Raw genomic sequence first — 24,219 nt, 5'->3', positions numbered from 1 at the left:
ATATATATAATAATAGTTTTTTCTTGTGTAGCGCTGACAATCTATGTTTTTGTGCCTGAGGCACAGGGAGATAAAGTGACTTGCCCAAAGTCACAAGGAGCATAGGGATTTGAACCAGGCTCCGCTGCTTCCAACTTTGTAACATTGTTTTCTTCAGAGTCGGTGTCTTTACTCACTGATCCGCTCCTCCCATGTATGTAATATTAACCCCTTCTGTAACAGAGGCCAGAAATATTCCTCTGGCACCGAAGAGGTCAATGTAGTCTACTGAAGCCCCTGCCATTTATTTAATCCTCTAATATCTTCATTCCCAAACTTTTTTGGGGGCAATAAAAAACATGGTGCCCAATCAAGAAATCAGCCTCCATAGGTCTGGTCAGGCTGAGGGACACCATGAACTCCCTAACTGCCAAGTCAAATCTTCCTGATCCAGCACACCCCCGCCAGTCACAAGATGGCCGCGCGTCACGTCTTCCTTGACCTCCCCAGCAGCCTTGCTAGTCGCATTCCATTCCAAGTCTTCCCTTTCCTCCCCACACCCCGAAGCAGCGCCAGTCACAACATGGTCGCTGCACGTTACGTCTTGCTTGGATTTCACCTCACAACCTCGCCAGTCACAAGATGGCCGGTACCGGTCACGTCTTCGATGTTTCCCTCGGCAAAGCCCCCGCCAGTCACAATATGGCCGCCACACGTCAGCAGCGCTGAGTCGCCGGAAGTGGCTGGGTCGAGAATCTCGCGGGGTTTGAGTGGGGATAGGAAGCTCCACGTCAGTAAGAGGGAGAGAGAACAGAACCGGGAGGATGGTGAGAAAAACATTGGGAACCGGGGGGAGAACTCACGGTGTTATACAAAGACATGTCACTGTGCAGAGAGCAGTATACAGGGTGTATGTATTATGCAGTGCAGAGAGCAGTATACAGGGTGTATGTGTAGTATACAGTGCAGAGAGCACTATACAGGGTGTATGTATTATATAGTGCAGAGAGCACTATACAGGGTGTATGTATTATATAGTGCAGAGAGCAGTATGTAGGGTGTATGTGTATTATACAAAGGCAGGTCCCTATGTACAGTGCAGAGAGCAGTATATAGGATGTATGTGTATTATACAGAGGCATGTCATTTTATACAGTGCAGAGGGCAGTATATTGGATGTATTTGTCTTATACAAAGGCAAGTCACTGTATACAGTGCAGAGAGCAAAGGGTATATGTGTATTATATAGAGTTCTTCTTGCTCACTTGCAGGATATCTATACACTTTTTTTAAATTCCTAGCTATATAGGAATTTGCCTCTTCCATGCCCCATGCTGGCAGTCTCGAGCGCCCTGTCACAGAAGTGTTGTTAACAACATTATACAAAGCACACAGTGGTGTATGTGTATTAAACAGAGGCAGGTCACGATACAGAGCAGAGGGCAGTATATAGGATGTCTGTAATATACAGAGAGCAGACCACTTCCAGAATGAAACCCTTGGGTTGCGGGGTAAATAGTCTGTCTCTAGTAATTCAGCGCACGCAGGACATGTGACCGTCAGATAATTCTATTTTGAATGGCTGTTTAGTTTCTTTTCACTACTACAATAATAAAATATTACCTGATATACATATGTGATGCACAATAATATTACCCTACATACGTATACTTTAATACACAGTAATAACAGTACCCTATATACATATGTGATGCACAGTAATCCATATTACCCGATATACATATTATGTGATGAATAGTAATAAAATAAATGCGATATATTGCCAAATAAACCTTCCTGCCAGGGTTTCTCAGTAGCTGCTTTTTACGACGTATCTTCATATCTCCACCTGTTGTGTGGCATTAACGTTGGTTATTATTTCAGTGCTGTAATGACCCATTTTTTATCCGTTAATTGGCCGATTTTTAGTTTTTGCCGTGGGGTCATTGTGAGAGTGTCACTGTTTTTGCCTGCTCCCTTGCAGCCTCTGCGACTGGACATCAAGCGGAAGCTGACTGCTCGGTCCGACCGAGTGAAGAGCGTGGACTTGCACCCAACCGAGCCATGGATGCTGGCCAGCCTGTACAACGGCAGCGTGTGCGTGTGGAACCACGAGACGCAGGTAACGCATAGCATCCTAAAGCAGTGATGAGCATCTACATACACTTCTTACAACCTGTACTTAGTTGGGAAATCTCAAAGGCTTTGACATTCCTGGTTCAAGTGTTGGAGATTTCTGTGCAATAAATACTTCCGTTAGCCACGGCATTATTTCTCCAGTCGGTGACTGTTTGTTTTTCCAGACGCTGGTGAAAACCTTTGAAGTTTGCGACCTGCCGGTCAGAGCATCGAAGTTTGTGGCCAGGAAAAACTGGGTGGTCACAGGGGCAGTAAGTTAAAATAATGACATTAATAAATATATATGTATGACGTGCTCAATGCAGAATATTTGACTCCCTCATCTCCCCCCTCACTCCGTGTATTATTTTCTTCCTCTCTTCTGCCCCCCTACAGAATGTTCCTCTTTCTATTCCAACTGAACGCTTGAAATAACATAAATGCACCTGTTTCTTTCACCCAGGTCCTAAGCAGACCCCTTGGTTTTTTTATTTTCAAATATCCGTGTTGCTTCAAAAACTGTAAAACAATAAAAAATAAAACACAGATCTCGCCCAGTAATCCGTATCCCAAACACCAATGAGCCACCGCTCTCGGGATGATGCTCGTTTCTACGATGTCAAGTTCTAAACCGACTCGTGAAACACACAGCCCGTGAAGATCTGTGTTTTACATTCCTGGGTAGGGGAGTTGGGAACAGAGTGTAGCAGATAGACAAAGCCCATAGTAGATCCAGCAATGCGGGCTGTCACGAGAGCCGGTATGTGTATCACGTTAACGTGACCATCGTTTAATTGGGGACATCTGTTGCCTTTAATATGTGAAAGGCAATTTCCAAAATCGGTGTACAGGGCAAGTGTTCTTTAGTAATGTTGTCAGAGCATCGTGTGTCTGCAGTATCAACCTTGCTCAAATTAACTTTTAGTTTGGTGAAATGACAAATACAGAAGGAAACAGCCACCGCAGGGGCTTCCATGTCACTCCACCTCTGTGCCACTCGAGCCTCTCAAACATCAGAGTTTATACTGAGGTTGTGAGAGTTTATACTGAGGTTGTGAGAGTTTATACTGAGGTTGTGAGCGTTTATATACCCACACTTCCTACATAATAATGAGCCTTGGAGAACTGAAGTCACCATCAAATGAATAAGACTGAAGATTAGAAACCATTGTGAAATCTGTGCCTCTGTCACTTTTGAACTTGCTGTCTTTTGGAGGGATTGCCCTAAAGCAGTAACCTGCTTCAACAAGTAGCTTCAGTCGCAAAACCTGGGATAAGGAGACGCAGAGCCACCGGCGCACAGCTGACCTGGCCTCTGGTTCTGCATTATGAGACTGCAAACAGGACTCCAACCAGACGTAATTCATCGCAAAGAGATCTAGCGGGGGAAAAAGTGACACATCTATGACAAACCATGAAATACTGTCGTAACCCCTGCAGTGCAGGCTTAGTCCCTCCCCCCGGCAGTGCAGGGGTTAAAGCTGCACTCAGTAGTCTCCTTGTTCTCTTTCCCTCCCCAGGATGACATGCAGATCAGAGTGTTCAACTACAACACCCTGGAGAGAGTGCATATGTTCGAGGCTCATTCGGATTATATCCGTTGTATCGCTGTGCACCCCACGCAGCCCTATATCCTGACCAGCAGCGGTAAGACCTGAACATCGTCTGTACACACACACGTCTACGACCATTCACACAGCACAACTACATGTATGTATATCTTTATGTAGCGCCTACAGTGTGTTCAGCGCTTTACAAAAGAGACAAACAGTACAGAGAAATATAATACAATAAGTGCAACAAAGTAAGACAATTTGAAAGGGAATCCCTGTCCTGGAGAGCTTGCAGTCTAATCTGGTATGTTGAGAGACTTAAAGGGACTGCAGGTGAGGGAATAAGTGCAGTAGATGGCAGTGCTTGGCCACGATGGCTGGTAGGAGTGACTGTGGGTGTGGGACAGTAGCCATGAGCCCAGGCTATTGGGATGCTTCATTTAGATGCTGAATTTTAAGGTTTGTCTTTAAAGGTGGGAAGAGAGGATGCTTGGTGTAGACTGAGTGACATGGAGTTCTGCAGGTAAGGTACAGTGAGGGGGGAAAAGGTTTAAAGCGAGAGAGCAGTAAAGGTGAAAGGGGTGGAGAGGAGGCAGTTATGGGTAGAGCACAGGAGACGAGCAGGGGCAGAACGGAGATCAAAGCTGATATGTAGGAAGGAGCAGATGAGTGAACAGCCTTAAAGGTAAAGAGGAAAACTTTGTAGGTGATCCAAAATTTGACGGGAAGCCAGGGGAGGGAAATAAGGAGGCGATGAGCAGAGACTGTTTTGGGAGAACGTGAAATTATAGGAGCAGAATTTTGGATTGATTGTAAAGCAGAACATTGGGAGGCCTGTTGGCAATATGTTACAATAATCCAGATGGGACAGGATAAGGGCATGCATTAGAGGTTTAGCAGTAGATTGACAGAGGGAAGGGCGGATCTTGGCGGTATTACAGAGGAAGAAGCGACACATTTTAGCCATGCAGTGAGTGTGAATGGAGAAGGCGAGGAAGGTGTCAAATGTAACTCCTAGGCAACGTGCATCACACTGATGCAGTGTTGTAACACACCCTGGCTCTCTTCTTCTTGCAGACGACATGCTGATCAAGCTCTGGGACTGGGATAAGAAGTGGTCCTGTTCCCAAGTGTTCGAGGGGCACACTCACTACGTCATGCAGATTGTCATCAACCCCAAGGATAACAACCAGTTTGCCAGCGCCTCCCTGGACCGCACCATAAAGGTACCGAGACCGTGTGCGCTGGGAACGAGCCCGCAGTGATCCGGCCCCCAGGGTCACTTCCCTGACCACACATCTGTCTTGTCTCAGGTCTGGCAGCTCGGCTCCTCCTCCCCCAACTTCACCCTGGAGGGGCACGAGAAGGGCGTCAACTGCATCGATTATTATAGTGGGGGCGACAAGCCCTACCTCATCTCTGGAGCCGACGACAGACTGGTGAAGATCTGGGACTACCAGGTAAGTTTTAATTTATTTATTAAAAACCCCGATTTTATTATTTTATTTTTTTGCAGGGTTTGTAACCGGCGGGTCCCCTTGAGCCAAACGTCCCTGTTATCGGCTCCGTGGACCCCCTGGTTCCCGAGATAATTACCAGTGAGGTTACCGGGTTTAAATCTCCCCCAGGGGAAATAAAATGTCTGCTAAATCTTGAGCCAATAGGACGCTGCAACATCAGTTGTAGTCCTTTAAAAATCAGGAAGTAATACTGGTAACGTCACTAGTAATTGTCTCGGGAACCGAGGGGTCCATGGAGCTAAAAACAGTGCGGTTAAGTTCTGGATAACCCCCCGGTTCCAACCCTGTAAAAATTGGTGGGGGGGGGGGTTATTGATCCTCTAATGAATAGATCTGATTTAGGGTGTGCCTCCTTTTGCAGAATAAGACGTGCGTGCAGACCCTGGAGGGCCACGCTCAGAACGTTTCCTGCGTCAGCTTCCACCCCGAGCTGCCCATCATTATCACCGGCTCAGAAGATGGTACGTAGATTCCATAGGAATCGCTCCCCTGTATAGGCTGGAAATGTCCAAAGTTCCAAAATCAGCGCCACCCCTCCTTCCCATCTCTGTATTGTGTCACTGGAGGGCACTGTCCTCTGCATTACACAGAAGTATCCCCAGTCGCAGTACCCGATTCACGGCCAAGCAATGCGTTCCAGGTCCCGCTGGCAGGGAAAGGGTTAACCAAACAACTCCCAGCTGTTTCCAGGTCCTGAAATCCTTCCCGCTGCAATGAGAAGTTTTAAAACGATCCAGAGCAGCAGCAGCACGCGGGGGTGAACATCTGTGCGTTACACCTTCGTGGGAGGTTTCCAGGAATAGGTGGAGGACAGTTTAACAACCCCCCCCCCCCCCCCATTAATACACAGTAAAAGCCTCCAGTGCTGAAGGGTTTACAGCGGTCAATATACATCGTCATTTCAGACGCCATATTTTCTGTAGGAGAGCTGTTGTGTAAATATTTACAACACCCCCCTCTATAAGGGGGCAGTCCCCACATAGCCGGCCAGGAAACAACTTTTGTAAATAATGTAAAAATCTAATTGCTTTACCTAAACAAATCTGACCGTGCTACTAGCTAAGATTTAGCTGCTTTCTTTTTTGGGTGGGTGGCGGGAAGATAAATGTAATTAAAAGTAAATTTTGGGAGAGTGTCCCCCCCCCTGTCCTTATCAGGGAATAAAGATGAGATATGTGGGGAGGGGAGACTCTGGCTGTACAAACGCCTGTCTTTTGATGAATCTGCATGGTATGATAGAGATGGGAGGGATGCGGAGGGGTTAAAAGACATGCAATCACTGGTTTTAGGGATGGTTTGGGGTCTTCCTTGGACCCCCGCCTTTAACCCTGTGTGCTTCCAGGCACGGTGAGAATTTGGCACTCCAGCACCTACCGTCTGGAGAGTACCCTCAACTACGGCATGGAGCGCGTGTGGTGCGTATCCGGCCTCAGGGGCTCCAACAACGTGGCCTTGGGATACGACGAGGGCAGCATCATCATTAAGGTACGTCCCTATCACCCGGGTTTACCTGCTTTCCCGAGAGGGGACACCGTCAACTGCTTATTAGGTTACCACTTACAGGTGTAATAACACGACTGCAACCTGGACAATGTAGCAGGGGACCCCTCCTGTGTCCAGGCATCTTCTCTTCAGAGTTGGTTTAAAGCCACCAAAAATAAAACTATATACAGAGAGAGCTTTGTAAGGACAGTGAAGGATTTTCTTACCTCCAGCATGAGCTGATTGGGGCAGCCAGAGTCTGCGATGGGGTATTCTGTTTCTTCCATCGCTCCTTCCTGTTGGGAGAGACTAGGTGAGGGGTGAGTGATAGGAAGATAAGAGTTAATGTGAGCGACCGGGGTCTGAGTCCCAGTACGAACTTCTTGTGTCCTTGGGCAACTCTGTGTGTTGTGACACTCATAAAATGTATCACTTTTTTCTTTATCCTACATTAACCTGATTGTTTGTGGTTTGCAACTACTGCCAGCTTCCTAAAGCCAACTTCCTGCTGATCAGTCCATAATGATGAAAAAGCTGTCTGAGTGGGTCCAGTGACTGCACTTCCTTGTCTCATGCTTAGATGTACAAGTTGTGCGGCACAGCAGGGAAAAGCTGTAGACAATCCATGTAATACATTGGATAGGAAGCTAAAAGGGACACTTGCACTGTTTGCTCATTTGCATGTCACTACCCAGAATCCTCCTCTGCAATGTAACCATTGTATGACGTGACAATGTGGGGGAAAGCAGCAGGTTTAATGACCTGTAGGTAGTTTTGGCCCCCGCTGACATCACTGTGTCACACGTCCGCCTCACACCTCTGCCCTCTTGTTCACAGCTGGGCCGCGAAGAGCCTGCCATGTCCATGGATGCCAACGGCAAGATTATCTGGGCCAGGCACTCTGAGGTGCAACAGGCCAACCTGAAAGCCATGGGGGACGCAGAAATCAAGGACGGAGAGCGGCTCCCGTTGGCCGTGAAGGACATGGGGAGCTGTGAGATCTACCCTCAGACTATCCAGCACAACCCCAATGGGAGGTAAGGTCGGACTATCCAGAGTTACAGCCTCTTGACTGCCACAGGTGCCTGTGCAGGCGCAACCAGTCACACCCTATAAAGAACTGATTCTGTTCCGCAAGGTTTTTGTTTTTTTGCTATCAAGGGATGTTCTTAACCCTTCGCTGCAAGAGGAGTCTGCGATGTGTTGTGGCTCTTATAGCAGCGAAGGGTTTAAATCTTTCGCTCGGCAAAGTAATTCAAATATTAACGGAGAACCAGGTAGAAAAGGTTATTAAAAATAACTTCTTCCTGTTCACATATTGTCACAAATTGATACTTGGTCAGTGCGTTGCTGGAAATTGTTCTAGTATTGGGGTTTTTCCTTGATTCTCATGGCAGTAACAAAGAGTAGGGAATATGTCCTCAATCCAGTTTTTTGTTGGTCACTGAGGATCCACGGAGAGCAAATGCTGTAGCAATGTCACAGCTGACTTTTAAGGAGTTTGCAGACCCACAAAGAAAATTCCTTTCTCATTGTGTTTTTGTGAGCGAAAACAATGGTTGGTTTTCAGAGAGGCGTTTGTGATGGGTACTTTCCAATTCTCAGCCGGAAGGTTTTGTTTTGTATCGGGCCGGTGTGAGATGTAGTTAACCTCTTCCCGCTTCCTTTCAGGTTCGTCGTGGTGTGCGGGGACGGGGAATACATCATTTACACTGCGATGGCGCTGAGAAACAAGAGCTTTGGGTCAGCGCAGGAGTTTGCCTGGGCCCACGACTCCTCCGAGTAAGTTTGGGGCAAAGTCAGCCTTTCTGCCGGCACAGACACCAGAATTCATGACATTATATTAACCGTTACTCCAATTTCATGGAGGTAGGTTTTGGTGATTGTACAGACGGCTCTCGGCTCCTGCATCCCTTAACTGTGACCCCCTTTGCATGACTGCACAAGAGGTGCAGCATCTATAGCGGTGGTGCTCGACCCCAACAAGTCAGGTTTAAGGATATCCATACTTCAGATCAAGTGGCTGAGTCTTCGTTTGAGAGTTGAGCACCACTGGTCTATAGAACAGCGTTGCCGTTGCCGCCCCTGAGAAGCGCGGCAATAACCCTGCGTCCTGTTCTCGTTTTCCCCACAGATACGCCATCCGAGAGAGCAACAGCGTGGTGAAGATCTTCAAAAACTTCAAGGAGAAGAAGAGTTTCAAACCCGACTTCGGAGCAGAAGGTGGGTCACTAATCGGGGGATTACCAAGCGGGGTGGGGGTCACCCGGGATGTCACCTGCATCTGCTGTGACCTGTATACCGTAATGTGAGTGTACTGTTGGCCCGTTAACGCGCACCGGACCCATATCTCCGATTTATTGAAGAAGAGGAGAAAAATTGAGGGAAAGAATGGGGGAGATCCATTATTTTTATCCCGAGCCTTAGGCATTGTTTATATTGGGCGGGCGTAACGGAGCGCATGGCGTCGCGTGCGCCTGTCGGCTGAGCGATGTGTGAACTGTAGATGGAGGCGTGATGGAGGCGTTACCAGGCTGGTTCGCCCTCATTGGCTGAACCGCTCAATTATTTGTCGCTCTTAATCGCGCGGGCGTGCGCTGTGGACGGCTCATAGCGGTCCTGTATTTTGTTTGTGACGCGTGCCATCTTGCTGACTATAATCGCGGCCTTAAGTGTCTCCCAGAAACGCATCTGCACGGATCCAACAGATTAGTGCTGATGCAGCTCAACTCTAACCCCCCTGCTGCACACTCTTCCCCCTCGCAGGTATCTACGGGGGCTTCCTGCTGGGGGTCCGCTCTGTCAACGGCCTGGCTTTCTATGACTGGGAGAACACGGAGCTCGTCCGCAGGATCGAAATCCAGCCCAAGCACGTGAGTCCTGCCATGCGGGATATCCGCTCAGTGATGTCCCCCGTTGTATATCTCCCTTGGATTAGAAGTTATAATGCAGTGTATTTGGTGGAATGTAATTGCAGATTTTCTGGTCTGACTCTGGAGAACTCGTGTGCATCGCTACCGAGGAATCATTTTTCATCCTCAAGTACCTGCCAGAGAAAGTGGCCGCAGCTCAGGAGAACCACGAGGGAGTGTCCGAGGATGGGATAGAGGAAGCTTTTGAGGTAAACTGAGCTTTTATCCTTTTTATCTGCCTTCTGACAGTAGGGCTGCCCTAGACCTAAAAATACACAGTTGTGCCATGTGGTGCCCTGGTCACTTCATCCTCCGTTAAAGGCATTGGGTCCATCCGATCGCTGTAACGGGCATCAGGTAAATGCGATCGCTGTAACGGGCGTCTGGTTCATGCCATCTCTGTAACGGTGGAAAAAAGGTGTTGAGCGCGCTGTCTCTCCAAATGCTCTCCCTCGACTTTCAAGTCTCCCCTGCAGCTCCTAATCTCTCGTGATCAGCGGGGCATACGCAGCACATAAAACACAAAAATAGGAGCGCATGGAAAAAACCCTGGAAAAACTGAAATTGGTACATAAATCTTTATAATGTAAAACATAAAATACCACAAATTGTATCAAAATGAAGGCCATATTACATTTAGATTTGGACCACATAGATCAAAAAAATGCCTGTGACACACACACAGGTTCAGGTACAGACACCCAAAATCACACGGGGAATGCTTTCAAGTTGGTAAAAAGAAATAAGAGTACTAAGGCTGCCAAGATAGTATTAAACAGACCTGGGTACTCAGAAAGCCTCCTCGTGGTGTCTCTTCTCTGGGCAGCAGCGCGGAAGTCCATCGTCACGGACGTAACGTCGCTGCATATGACGTCACCTACGCATTTCGTGTCAGATGACACTTCTTCTGTAACGGGCATCGGGGGGGCCTGTGACCGCTGTACCGGGCGCCTGCAACTCCCACAGTCAAAATATTTGTAGCTCTTCAACCGCTACACTGTATCTGCACTAAAAGTCTTAAATAACACAAAGTAAAAAGATAGCGCATATATTTAAAAAAAGATAAAACAATAGAAAGTAGAATTGGTGTCTGATATCACCTGTTGTAATCCTTAGCCCATTAGCTGCTGAAGGGACCCATAACGCAGCCAACACACACACACACACACACACACACACACACACACACACACACACACACACACACACACACACACACACACACACACACACACACACACGCTGAGCATTTAAACTCTTCTATGCAGTGAGGTGATGGGCAGCTAGAGTAACTCACAGCAACATTACAGGGATCAACTGGGACAGACAGCACCTCCACTGGTAACCTAACTCCTGGGTGATAGCAAGGACCATGCGGTAAATCGTTGACCGATTCCAATTGCAGGCCCCTCTAGCAGTAGACGGGTGAAATAAGATACCTGGCGTGATCTTAAAATATGCCTCCCCTCCCCTTCTCTTCCAGGTCCTTGGTGAGATCCAGGAGATCGTAAAAACCGGCCTGTGGGTCGGGGACTGCTTCATTTACACCAGCACCGTGAACAGGCTGAATTATTACGTAGGGGGAGAGATTGTCACCATTGCGCACTTAGATAGGTGAGTCACGGTGCCGGTTACAGGTGTCCTCCAGTAGTGCTCTTCTTCGGGGTCACATGTAGTTCTGTGTTCAGTGCTGGAGACCAGATCCCCGGAAGGACATCAATAAATTGGATATTGTGCAAAAAGAAAGGGCTACTGAGATGGTGCATGATCTTCAGCAGAGGTAGCCAACTCCAGTCCTCAAGGACCAACAGGTCAGGTTTAAAGGGGTTCAATCTGTGCTGAAGCCGGGATATCCTTAAAACCGGACCTGTTGGTGGCCATTGAGGACTGGAGTTGGCCGTCCCTGATCTACAGTATAAGACTTATCAGAAAAGACTACAGGACCTTAATATGTACAGTTTAGAGGAAAGAAGAGAGAAGTGGATGTGATGGAAACGAAGAACAGGAGGGAAGCATATTCCAAAGAAAGAAAGGAGTGCTAGAACAAGGGGCCATTCTCTGAAGGTGGAGGGTGGCAGCTAACGGGAAATGTGAGGAAGTACTTCACAGGAGGGGTTGTGGATTCATGGAATCGCCTCCCAGCAGAGGTGGTAGGGGCTGATACAGTAAGGGAATTCAACCATGCTGGGAATAGACAAGGCTACAGCCTAAATATCAAAGAAAGCTAAAGCGCAAATAGTGTTTGAGGTTTTACAACATAGACCTGTTAAGTCCGTCTGTTTCTTTAGAAGATGTGAGCTGTACGGTAATGACACGCGAGATGTCAGCGCTACATAAGAACTAAAACAATGCAAAAGCATTATGATTCTATACAAGTTGGTTTTGTGTAGGATTGTGTGTAACTGGTGATATTGGTCTCTGCGGAGCTGTGCATTTGCTGGGTGCACTGCACAAGGATAACACAACGTAGTCTTCCTGAATTGTATATGGTACATTCCTAGGATAACACCACATTATCCAGGCCCTAGTTTCCATTAGGTTCCTGTGTGTGAAGCCTTTTCTCCGCTGGTCTCTCCACAGAACCATGTACTTGCTGGGTTATATCCCTAAAGATAACCGCCTGTACCTGGGTGACAAGGAGCTGAACATCGTCAGTTACTCGCTGCTTGTGTCCGTCCTGGAGTATCAGACAGCCGTGATGAGGAGGGACTTCAGCATGGCCGACAAGGTCATTCCAACCATCCCCAAGGAGCAGCGGACCCGCGTCGCTCACTTCCTGGAGAAGCAGGTGGGACATGTGACGTGCTCATATCCGTGCCGGGCCTGACCAGGATATACTTACGGATTTTTGGACTAACGTTTCTCGGCTGCAAAACTTCAGAAAAATCAGAGCACAACATTTGAGCCTAACCTCCAGCTCCTTTGATAAATCTGGTGCTGGTTCTGTGTAGTAGGGATGAAAACGTTAGTAGATGACCTCAAAAGTCCAATGCTTCCCTTCACTGTCAGACATGCATTCAAAATCCGTATTTTTAGGCATATATGAAATGTTTTAACGTGTAGTCTGATGAGCTGGTTAAAGAAGCAATTCTCCCCACTGTGACCTATGACCCTTAAAAGCCGATTTACCAGCTTTATTTTTAATTTCTAGCTGTTTTGGATTTTATTTATAAAGGCCCTGAGCCTGCAGGGCAGTGTTGACAGGGCATCTCCATGTGTTTATTCTCACTTTCTCCACTTGGCAGCCTGCAGCTGTTTTTTTTCCATGCAAAATATACAGGCTCTGATCAGAAATAAATATATTTTCTTATTCTCAGATGAGGTTCTGTGAGGTCCACTAATGTCACTGAGAGGGGCCTAGCAGTCATAATAAAGACGCAATCCCCCCCCCCACCCCGGCCCCCCATAAGTCTGTCTTTTGGTAGGATGCCTCTGAGCATGTCCTGCTCTTTTTTTATTATTCCCAATCTCTAACTTCTGAGTATACCATGGTAACCTTTAGACGGCATTGGGCTCTGGAGAGAGATCCATTTTAACTGGTACTTAATATTTCAAATGCATATATCTCCTTAATGGAGTTTCCGATTGTAAAGATAAAAGCAGTGTTGGAAAGGGCAAGAAGAGATCTCTTGAAGAAAACGCAAAAAAAGTCAACCAGCGCAGCATGCTGCTTTCGTTTTGGTTTTTGGCTTCTATTTGAGAAGGAGCGGCTCAGTGAGTAAAGACACTGACCGGCACTGAGTTTGAAGCAGGGGAGCCTGGTTCAATTCCCGGTGTCGGCTCCTTGTGACCTTGGGCCCGTCACTTTATCTTCCTGTGCCTCATGCACCAAAAAATAGATTGTAAGATCCACGGGGCAGGGACTGTGCCTGCAAAATGTCTCTCTAAAGCGCTGCGTAAAACTAGCAGCGCTATACAAGAACATGATAAAAAAAAATTTTTTTATAAAATCAATAAGACAGGTAAAAAAATGGAGGTGAAAACAGACCTCGTACCGTACAGTGGTGTGACAATTCGCTGTGTGTTTCGCACCTGGTACAGTAGTGTGACAAGTAGATCTGTATTTTACTTGCTGGGACTTCCTCGCACCAATTTTCCCCTCTGGTTCCCGTGCAGGGTTTCAAACAACAAGCTCTCGCTGTGTCCACGGATCCAGAACATCGTTTTGAGCTGGCGCTGCAGCTGGGGGAGCTGAAGACTGCGTACCAGCTGGCCGTGGAGGCAGAGGTGAGATGTCCGCTCCGTGTCTGGTTGGGGACGGTGGGAGGTGATGGACAGATTTATCTGGAGTTCAGTTTTCTTTTATTAAAGCAGCATCCCAAATTTCTGGGTAAGAAAACAAAAACGGGATGCCACGTACCTTACCCCCTCTTTAAACACCCCCCCACCCTCAAATAAAGCCGAGCGTGGTGCATTGTATAACGGCCTCGTGTTTCTCTGCACACTTCCAATATCCTACAAGTCTTATAAGGTCACTGAAACTCACAGCACTGGGAAATTGTTCAATATGCAAAGCATTTTTGGGGGGCAAAATAGGTGAAATGAAAGCACTTTTTAACAATATGTGCATTATATTGATTTCAATGAACAATTAATTGCATGGGTGTTATTACATGGGGGGCACCGGAGCTTATTTAAACGTCCCTGAAGTTTTAGAATAAAAATGAGGAATAATCGCATGGCAAGGTTTGGTAACCCCTTCACTGCCAGAGCCGTGCATTGTGGGTCCCTTTGGCAGGGCCGGGGTTACAAGTGATTGTATGATGCGAATGTATCTGTAACAAGATGGAGAATTCCCCTCCTCTCTCCCCTGCAGGCTGAGCAGAAGTGGAAGCAGCTGGCAGAGTTGGCCATCAGCAAATGCCAGTTTGGGCTGGCGCAGGAGTGCCTGCACAATGCCCAGGACTACGGGGGTCTTTTACTGCTGGCGACTTCCTCGGGCAACGCGTCCATGGTGACCAAACTGGCCGAGGGGGCGGAGAGAGACGGCAAGAACAACGTGGCCTTCCTGAGCTACTTCTTACTGGGGAAGTACGTTGAAAACAGTCCTTTAGATCCTTCGAGACTGAGGCTGTGTTCTGCAGAGACAGAAAGCATAGTACAGGTTCAGGTGGAGAGCTGCTCGGCTTGATCTTATTTGCTAGTTCTGTGTCTAAGCAAAACCTTTATACCGTTTTTTCCTATAACCGGCTATACGTGGCAGTTACTCCTCTTTCTCACGATCAACCAGGTTATACATGGCAACTAATAGGCAGCAAGAAAGCATATTTTCATTTTGCGCTGTTATCTTTCGAACGTTCATGGTAGAACAATGTTTCTCTATGTTATTATCTCTCAGACATCCTTGTGAGATGTCTACTCATACCCTCACTCTGTTCTGAACAACCTCCCTTATTCCCGGCTGAGTTAACTGTTCCTTGTATCTCGTATCTTTATTATCCTACAAATATTCATACTTTCTAAAGATGCTCCTGTCATGGTGATTTTAACTTTCTTAATTCCTTTCACATTGCAGACTCATGAGTTCTGCTATACAATGTCAGCCACACTCAGAAATCCCAATTGGAATTGCCCATATTTTGTACATATTTCAGTAAGACTAAATGGATCCCTGAACCGCATGAGACCTTTCTACAAGTGGGAGAATGATTCCCCCTCGATCGTATCACCTCGGCCTTCGCCCTTCCTGGCGATCAGACTTCTCTGTCAAGGATTTGCTTTTGGGGGTGGTGGGGGTGAGAAGACTTGCGAAAAAAAAACGATATTGTGATGAAATTAAATTAAAAAATGGCCGCCGATGTGACTTTGCTAAGCCGTATTTTCAGGTTTCACCTATACCACGGCAGCTTTCGAACCCTATTCATTAATGATGTTGTAATCGGGTCATAAGCAAACCCGTGTGTATGGTGTTTGCACTTCATTAACCCATGCTGTGCTGAAAAGCTGTTATACAGCGGCATATGCTTATAGTGTTCCATGTTAAAACGGACATGATGTAAAAAATGACACTGTGCTTCGTTGCGTTGCCCAGAATCCCTGGCTGCAGTGGAAGCACTGTATGCTAAGACTGGGGGGGCGTGGTTTTCTGGGGGGGGGGGGGTTGCGTGGTGGTTACAGAGGCCCCGCGCTTCCCCAAAGGAATTAAAATTAAATGCCGGGGGGACCACGCGAGGCCTCTGTAATATTCCCTTACCTTAATCCAGGCGACACGTCGCCATGGCAATCCTGCGTCAAATGCCGTCGTGTTGCCACAGCAACTTGACGTCACATGACGCCGGAGCCGAGAGAGGAGGGCGCAGACTGAAAACTTTTCGCTCCCCTGTGCTCAGAGATGATAATGGTGAAAAGCAGGGTTGCAGATCTGAGAGAGACATGTGAATGTGCTCACAAGTAGTATTTGTATTTGCTGTTCACTGCATAACTTTTATAATGTGTGTGTATCATGTACACCTTAACCCATTCACTCGCACAGTAACCAGCGATGCGTTTGTGGGCTTTGTAGTGCATACAGCGCACACTTCATGAGAGCTTAAACTCTGCATTTTTCCTGGTCCTAAAATGTATACAGAACTCCCAATTTTGTCTTTTCACAGACGCCTGACACTGCTACTATCCTGTCCCGTTGCAATTATCACCTGCTAACGCTGCACATGTTTATTTTCAGGATTGAAAGCTGTCTGGAGCTCCTCATCTCAACCGGCCGTCTGCCTGAAGCTGCGTTTCTGGCTCGGACGTACCTACCAAGTCAGGTGTCCAGGTAACGCAGTGACCCTAATTCCCAAAACACAAGGATGGGAAAGCAGGAGGCACGGAGGGGGTGGAGAAATGAAAATATCTGCTGTGTTTTGTGGAACCTTGTACACAGTGCTGTGCAAATACATATATTCTACAAGACCAATACATGTAGATACAAGTGCAGAATACAAAGATTTTGGGAGAAGCTTATCTCAACCCTGAAGAGTTTACAAGTAGTAACGTAGGATGCTCAAAAAAAATACAAAACTGCACCTGTACCCTGGAGAAACTATTAACTGCAGATCGACATCGTAAGAAAATAATTTAGCCTTGTAGGAAATAAGATCTTCCACAGTGTAATTGTACATGAGTTTAAGATCTCAGAAATCATACACACACATACACACACATACATACACACACACGCACACACGCACGCACACACACACACACACGCACACATACACACACACATACATACACACACACACACTCACTTGCAGTCTAATTTATGTGGCACAGGGGGGGTCACTGGAAATAACTGTTGTTAACCCATTTTCCTGCCAGAGGTGCTTGCAGGCAATGAACGGGCTAACTCGCCAAGAATTAGTCAGATGAGTGATAACACAATGGCTTATCCAGCGGCAGGATCAGATGCATGAAGAGGTGGCATGGGGTGAATGTGAGGTCTGATACTATCTCCTCTATGCAGGGTGGTGAAGATGTGGAAAGAGAGCCTGTCCAAAGTCAACCAGAAAGCGGCAGATTCTCTTGCCGACCCCACAGAATATGAGAACCTCTTCCCCGGCCTTAAGGAAGCCTTCCTGGCTGAGCAGTTTATGAAGCAGAAGAGCAAAGCTCTGGCCCCGGCGAGGGAATATTGCACTGTGACAGTGAGTAGCGTAGGCCGTCATGTAGCTGCTGACTGCCAGCGACACAGCCGTACCCCTCCTCCCTGTGCTAGTCACTGCCAGCGACACAGCCGTACCCCTCCTCTCTGTGCTAGTCACTGCCAGCGACACAGCCGTACCCCTCCTCTCTGTGCTAGTCACTGCCAGCGACACAGCCGTACCCCTCCTCTCTGTGCTAGTCACTGCCAGCGACACAGCCGTACCCCTCCTCTCTGTGCTAGTCACTGCCAGCGACACAGCCGTACCCCTCCTCTCTGTGCTAGTCACTGCCAGCGACACAGCCGTACCCCTCCTCTCTGTGCTAGTCACTGCCAGCGACACAGCCGTACCCCTCCTCTCTCTGCTAGTCACTGCCAGCGACACAGCCGTACCCCTCCTCTCTGTGCTAGTCACTGCCAGCGACACAGCCGTACCCCTCCTCTCTGTGCTAGTCACTGCCAGCGACACAGCCGTACCCCTCCTCTCTGTGCTAGTCACTGCCAGCGACACAGCCGTACCCTTCCTCTCTGTGCTAGTCACTGCCAGCGACACAGCCGTACCCCTCCTCTCTGTGCTAGTCACTGCCAGCGACACAGCCGTACCCCTCCTCTCTGTGCTAGTCACTGCCAGCGACACAGCCGTACCCCTCCTCCCTGTGCTAGTCACTGCCAGCGACACAGCCGTACCCTTCCTCTCTGTGCTAGTCACTGCCAGCGACACAGCCGTACCCCTCCTCTCTGTGCTAGTCACTGCCAGCGACACAGCCGTACCCCTCCTCTCTGTGCTAGTCACTGCCAGCGACACAGCCGTACCCCTCCTCTCTGTGCTAGTCACTGCCAGCGACACAGCCGTACCCCTCCTCTCTGTGCTAGTCACTGCCAGCGACACAGCCGTACCCCTCCTCTCTGTGCTAGTCACTGCCAGCGACACAGCCATACCCCTCCTCTCTGTGCTAGTCACTGCCAGCGACACAGCCGTACCCCTCCTCTCTGTGCTAGTCACTGCCAGCGACACAGCCGTACCCCTCCTCTCTGTGCTAGTCACTGCCAGCGACACAGCCGTACCCCTCCTCTCTGTGCTAGTCACTGCCAGCGACACAGCCGTACCCCTCCTCCCTGTGCTAGTCACTGCCAGCGACACAGCCGTACCCCTCCTCTCTGTGCTAGTCACTGCCAGCGACACAGCCGTACCCCTCCTCTCTGTGCTAGTCACTGCCAGCGACACAGCCGTACCCCTCCTCTCTGTGCTAGTCACTGCCAGCGACACAGCCGTACCCCTCCTCTCTGTGCTAGTCACTGCCAGCGACACAGCCGTACCCCTCCTCTCTGTGCTAGTCACTGCCAGCGACACAGCCGTACCCCTCCTCTCTGTGCTAGTCACTGCCAGCGACACAGCCGTACCCCTCCTCTCTGTGCTAGTCACTGCCAGCGACACAGCCGTACCCCTCCTCTCTCTGCTAGTCACTGCCAGCGACACAGCCGTACCCCTCCTCTCTGTGCTAGTCACTGCCAGCGACACAGCCGTACCCCTCCTCTCTGTGCTAGTCACTGCCAGCGACACAGCCGTACCCCTCCTCCCTGTGCTAGTCACTGCCAGCGACACAGCCGTACCCCTCCTCTCTGTGCTAGTCACTGCCAGCGACACAGCCGTACCCCTCCTCTCTGTGCTAGTCACTGCCAGCGACACAGCCGTACCCCTCCTCTCTGTGCTAGTCACTGCCAGCGACACAGCCGTACCCCTCCTCTCTGTGCTAGTCACTGCCAGCGACACAGCCGTACCCCTCCTCTCTGTGCTAGTCACTGCCAGCGACACAGCCGTACCCCTCCTCTCTGTGCTAGTCACTGCCAGCGACACAGCCGTACCCCTCCTCTCTGTGCTAGTCACTGCCAGCGACACAGCCGTACCCCTCCTCTCTGTGCTAGTCACTGCCAGCGACACAGCCGTACCCCTCCTCTCTCTGCTAGTCACTGCCAGCGACACAGCCGTACCCCTCCTCTCTGTGCTAGTCACTGCCAGCGACACAGCCGTACCCCTCCTCTCTGTGCTAGTCACTGCCAGCGACACAGCCGTACCCCTCCTCCCTGTGCTAGTCACTGCCAGCGACACAGCCGTACCCCTCCTCTCTGTGCTAGTCACTGCCAGCGACACAGCCGTACCCCTCCTCTCTGTGCTAGTCACTGCCAGCGACACAGCCGTACCCCTCCTCTCTGTGCTAGTCACTGCCAGCGACACAGCCGTACCCCTCCTCTCTGTGCTAGTCACTGCCAGCGACACAGCCGTACCCCTCCTCTCTGTGCTAGTCACTGCCAGCGACACAGCCGTACCCCTCCTCTCTGTGCTAGTCACTGCCAGCGACACAGCCGTACCCCTCCTCTCTGTGCTAGTCACTGCCAGCGACACAGCCGTACCCCTCCTCTCTGTGCTAGTCACTGCCAGCGACACAGCCGTACCCCTCCTCTCTGTGCTAGTCACTGCCAGCGACACAGCCGTACCCCTCCTCTCTGTGCTAGTCACTGCCAGCGACACAGCCGTACCCCTCCTCTCTGTGCTAGTCACTGCCAGCGACACAGCCGTACCCCTCCTCTCTGTGCTAGTCACTGCCAGCGACACAGCCGTACCCCTCCTCTCTGTGCTAGTCACTGCCAGCGACACAGCCGTACCCCTCCTCTCTGTGCTAGTCACTGCCAGCGACACAGCCGTACCCCTCCTCTCTGTGCTAGTCACTGCCAGCGACACAGCCGTACCCCTCCTCTCTGTGCTAGTCACTGCCAGCGACACAGCCGTACCCCTCCTCTCTGTGCTAGTCACTGCCAGCGACACAGCCGTACCCCTCCTCTCTGTGCTAGTCACTGCCAGCGACACAGCCGTACCCCTCCTCTCTGTGCTAGTCACTGCCAGCGACACAGCCGTACCCCTCCTCTCTGTGCTAGTCACTGCCAGCGACACAGCCGTACCCCTCCTCTCTGTGCTAGTCACTGCCAGCGACACAGCCGTACCCCTCCTCTCTGTGCTAGTCACTGCCAGCGACACAGCCGTACCCCTCCTCTCTGTGCTAGTCACTGCCAGCGACACAGCCGTACCCCTCCTCTCTGTGCTAGTCACTGCCAGCGACACAGCCGTACCCCTCCTCTCTGTGCTAGTCACTGCCAGCGACACAGCCGTACCCCTCCTCTCTGTGCTAGTCACTGCCAGCGACACAGCCGTACCCCTCCTCTCTGTGCTAGTCACTGCCAGCGACAAATGTAACCATAAAGAAAAATGAATTCAGCGTGGCATAAAATCTTTATAAAATATTTTATTAATGCATATATTTTTAAAAACTAGTGCTAACTTTGCTCTTACTTCAGTGGTTTACACATATCCCCAAAGTTATAAAACTTGGTAAGACCAGCGGCAGCCATAGACATTTGTCTATGGAGGACAAAGCTATACTCCAAACAAATTGTGGGGTTACATCCCAAACAGGATAAAAAAAAAAGTCTAGGTAAAGATGGCTCGCTCCAAACACCCAGAAGACTAGAAACTGGACCAATGTTGATGCCCCCCACCACAGCTGCTGGAGAAGCAGACAGACACCAGGACGTTCTGGGATGTCACCAGGGAATTAATAGCCCTATATGTAATAGCTGATGTACTCCCATTAAGTTTGAAAAGGAGCCCTCCCTCCTTGTAACCTTTCAATATTTGGGAGATGCATTATGCAGCACCACAGCGGGTCAGTAACTGTTATGCAGTACTCAAGGGGTTAATTGTGTGCCCTTGGTACAAGGAGGGGAATTAACTTGTCCAAAGTCACAGGGAGCTGACCGGTAAGTAGAAATTAGCTCATTATTTAGGGGGGAGGACGCAGGTGCATGCGATTGACCTGTGAGAGCACAGGGAGGCTGCAGCGTGTGAGGATGACCCACTGATACCCTTTTGCGTCTCCACTTGTTCGAGTACTGAGGGGGAGGGGTGTGCAGCTCCAGGGGAGTGTAACACAGCCTCCTGTTTTCCACCCTGCAGCCAAATGAGGAGAGGAACATCTTGGCAGAAGCGAAAGGCTTCGACCCGTCCGAAGCGGGAGCCGTCGGGGTGAGTAATGAAACTCTGCCTCTTATTACCGAGGTGTAGAAAGTACAACTCAAACCAGGAATGGGGACTGCAGTATGGTGAAGCAGGAATCCCTGTGGAAAGCACTAATTAGTGAGAAAAAGTTGATTAACCAATCCATTTTTTTTTTTTTAATTTTTTTTTAGGTTTCTTATTTTAGTGCTTGTTTCATACTTTAACTCCTGTTAATATTCTTTCTCTCTACGTCCCTCCACGCCAGTACAAACAAATAGGGAATTAAGCCGTAGCTGGGGCAAAGAAAACAAATTGGGCTCCATCAGCCCCAATAAGGCTCCCTGCTCTGTTATTCTTTTCCTACCGATCATGGGGGTGGGTTCTCTCCTCAGGGTTTGCTATTTTAGTTATAAAGCCGTCTCTGCACCGCTTGTTCTGCAGTGTTTGGCATGGGGCCCTCCTGCTTGGCCCCTGTTTGGTGTGGGGCCCTCCTGCTTGGCCCCCGTTTGGCGTGGGGCCCTCCTGCTTGGCCCCCGTTTGGCGTGGGGCCCTCCTGCTTGGCCCCCGTTTGGCGTGGGGCCCTCCTGCTTGGTCCCCGTTTGGTGTGGGGCCCTCCTGCTTGGCCCCCTTTTGGCGTGGGGCCCTCCTGCTTGGTCCCCGTTTGGTGTGGGGCCCTCCTGCTTGGCCCCCGTTTGGCGTGGGGCCCTCCTGCTTGGCCCCCGTTTGGCGTAGGGCCTGGTTATTCGGCCTCTGATTAAGATTTTCCATGCATTATCACGTTTTTCTGTTCTCTGAGGAATATTATTGTGCATGGCCGTCTTTTCTCCCACCCTAAGATTGGTTGCTGCGTTGGTACCTCCCCAGGTGAGGAAATGGACATTTTACTGATAATCCCACTTTAGTCTCTCCTGTATGCAACGCTGCACATAGAATACAGCAGAAACAATGAGCCACTCCTAGAGGGCATCAAATCTCATTTTGGTGCCGGAGGCTCAGGGAGATGGCGACGTGCCCAATGTCACCAGGAGCTCACATTGGGATATGGACCGGGATGACCCACTTCATAGGTCATGACAATAACTCTGAGCTACACCTTGATCACTGTGGGTGCTCTTGAATGTGCACTTAGATTTATTTCTACAGGCAGTTATAACCCCAAGGTGACAACACATCAAACTGTCTCCTGTTTATTGGCTGTAGGAAGCAGAGGAGGAGAGGGTATCGCCTGCCCCTGCGCTCACACCTACACTCACCCCTACAGTCGCTGCAGTGCCCACCCTATCTTCTCCAGTCGCAGAGGCGCCACCTCTGGATACCAAAGAGGACAAGGTGAGAGCAGCTGCTACAAGGATCAAGAGTTTTGTTTATTCACTGAACCAGCAACATTCCCAACATTATTTGTGTACAATTTAACCCCTTAAATACAGCCCATGTAGCACACGAGAGTAACTTATCCATTTTGAAATTTGGATATTGTGTATAAATAAGATTTCCAAGCCACTGGGTGGTTGTGGAACAGACACCGGAGAAGGCGACTGGTAATCTCTAAGAGAAAAATATAGTTTTATTCATAACGGTAATGCTCCTTATTTGGCATACCGTGAAAACATATTCCCTGTGCTGTGTGATGTTTGTCTTAGTGTGATACTAACAGTCACTTTTGTCTGTTTCCCATATCCCAACTCACTTTCCCCCTCTTGCTGTGTGTCCCGCGGGTGCCCCCCTGCCCCCTCCGGTCCCGCTGTACCCATCTCACTTCTTACCTCCCTGTTCTCAGGCTTTCCTTGACCTGGAGGAAGATTTGGATAACATGGAGCTGGACGACATCGACACCACGGACATCAACTTAGACGACGAGTTTTCAGACGACTAAACCCGACATCTGGAGTTTTATTTAAGTGACCAAAACAGCCCCCCTTCCCATCCTCTCCTGGGCAGCGTCTGAGAGCTTCAGTAACGGGGGGCAGTTTCCAACCTCCCCCACAGCGATAAGATCTTGGACTCCTGGTCTGACCTGGGTGCCATCTTTAGGGTGGGCGCACTGGAGTTAGTCTCTCTTTTTGTACATTTACCTGTTGGCGCCTCCCCAATCATACATTTTCAGATCTTTTTGGATTTTCTGCATTAACTGAAAAATAAAGGTTATTGCTCAAACTGGTCTCATTTGTTTATCCATTAAACCTTGTCGCCAGGTGTTGTGATCACTGCAGGTTGTGATACCTTTCATTGGGCCAACATCCGAATTCTTCATACTCTTTGAACGATAAGATTTGAATAAATATTATATATAGTACTCTACGCTCCCCCCTTTCAAGTGCCGCAGTGATCAGTCTAAAGAAAAACTGACTTTCTGGTATGTGCCCTTGAATTAACCATTTCATGACTTGCAAGTCCATGTGGCAGGGAAAAGCTTAAGTTACTACCCAAGCAAAGACTTTTCGGAGCACAGTGTAAAGTTTCTAAAATAATTAAGCACAGGCAACGAGTGGGTTAAGTGACCATATCCCTTTTTGAAGCAAAGCATCATTGGGAATGTAGTTCAGAGGCTACAGAATGCACAGGGTTAATTTGTGCGACCCAGACAGACCTGTGCTTGCTCAGTGACGCTCTGGCCGAGCATGTTACCTGGTGGTTGTTAAGGTCCTTTGCCCTGCAGATTCTGGGACATCCAGCTCTAAATAACTGCTGTTTTCAGTGCTTTTCTCTACATACTGGCACCATACTCTGCATGCCCATATACTGTATATTACTGTGCAATGTGTTGCTGAGACATCTGGCAATGATCTCCCTACAAGCTCTGCCATTGCAACAACTTTAGAACATGCAGTGAATCCTACGGTGTGTATGTACATATCTGCATACAGGATGTGCTTGTTCAGTCGCCATACACAGGATCTTTATTCCCAGGTCTGAGCCTCCAATGCTGGTACATGAAATGTGAATAAATTATTATAACAGGACGGTGGGGTTTTGTGTGTTTTTG

General features: G+C 49.1%; 1 protein-coding gene across 1 annotated transcript; it reads left to right on the top strand.

The window, feature by feature from the left end:
• The first annotated feature begins 679 nt into the window (after positions 1–679).
• Positions 680–23,390, top strand: COPB2 (coat protein complex I subunit beta 2). The gene is made up of 22 exons (XM_075570158.1): positions 680–806; positions 1,964–2,101; positions 2,283–2,369; positions 3,618–3,744; positions 4,728–4,876; positions 4,964–5,110; positions 5,532–5,631; positions 6,513–6,655; positions 7,490–7,689; positions 8,324–8,434; positions 8,787–8,875; positions 9,419–9,525; positions 9,630–9,773; positions 11,048–11,178; positions 12,145–12,352; positions 13,681–13,791; positions 14,381–14,595; positions 16,229–16,321; positions 17,012–17,192; positions 21,195–21,263; positions 22,437–22,565; positions 23,014–23,390. The coding sequence occupies exons 1-22, from the start codon at positions 804–806 to the stop codon at positions 23,107–23,109; spliced, it is 2,778 nt and encodes a 925-aa protein (XP_075426273.1). The 5' UTR covers positions 680–803; the 3' UTR covers positions 23,110–23,390.
• Positions 23,391–24,219: the final 829 nt, after the last annotated feature.

Source organism: Ascaphus truei, chromosome 14, assembly GCF_040206685.1.
Source record: "Ascaphus truei isolate aAscTru1 chromosome 14, aAscTru1.hap1, whole genome shotgun sequence".
Lineage (NCBI taxonomy): Eukaryota > Metazoa > Chordata > Amphibia > Anura > Ascaphidae > Ascaphus > Ascaphus truei.
This window is presented reverse-complemented; position numbering and strand designations above follow the sequence as displayed.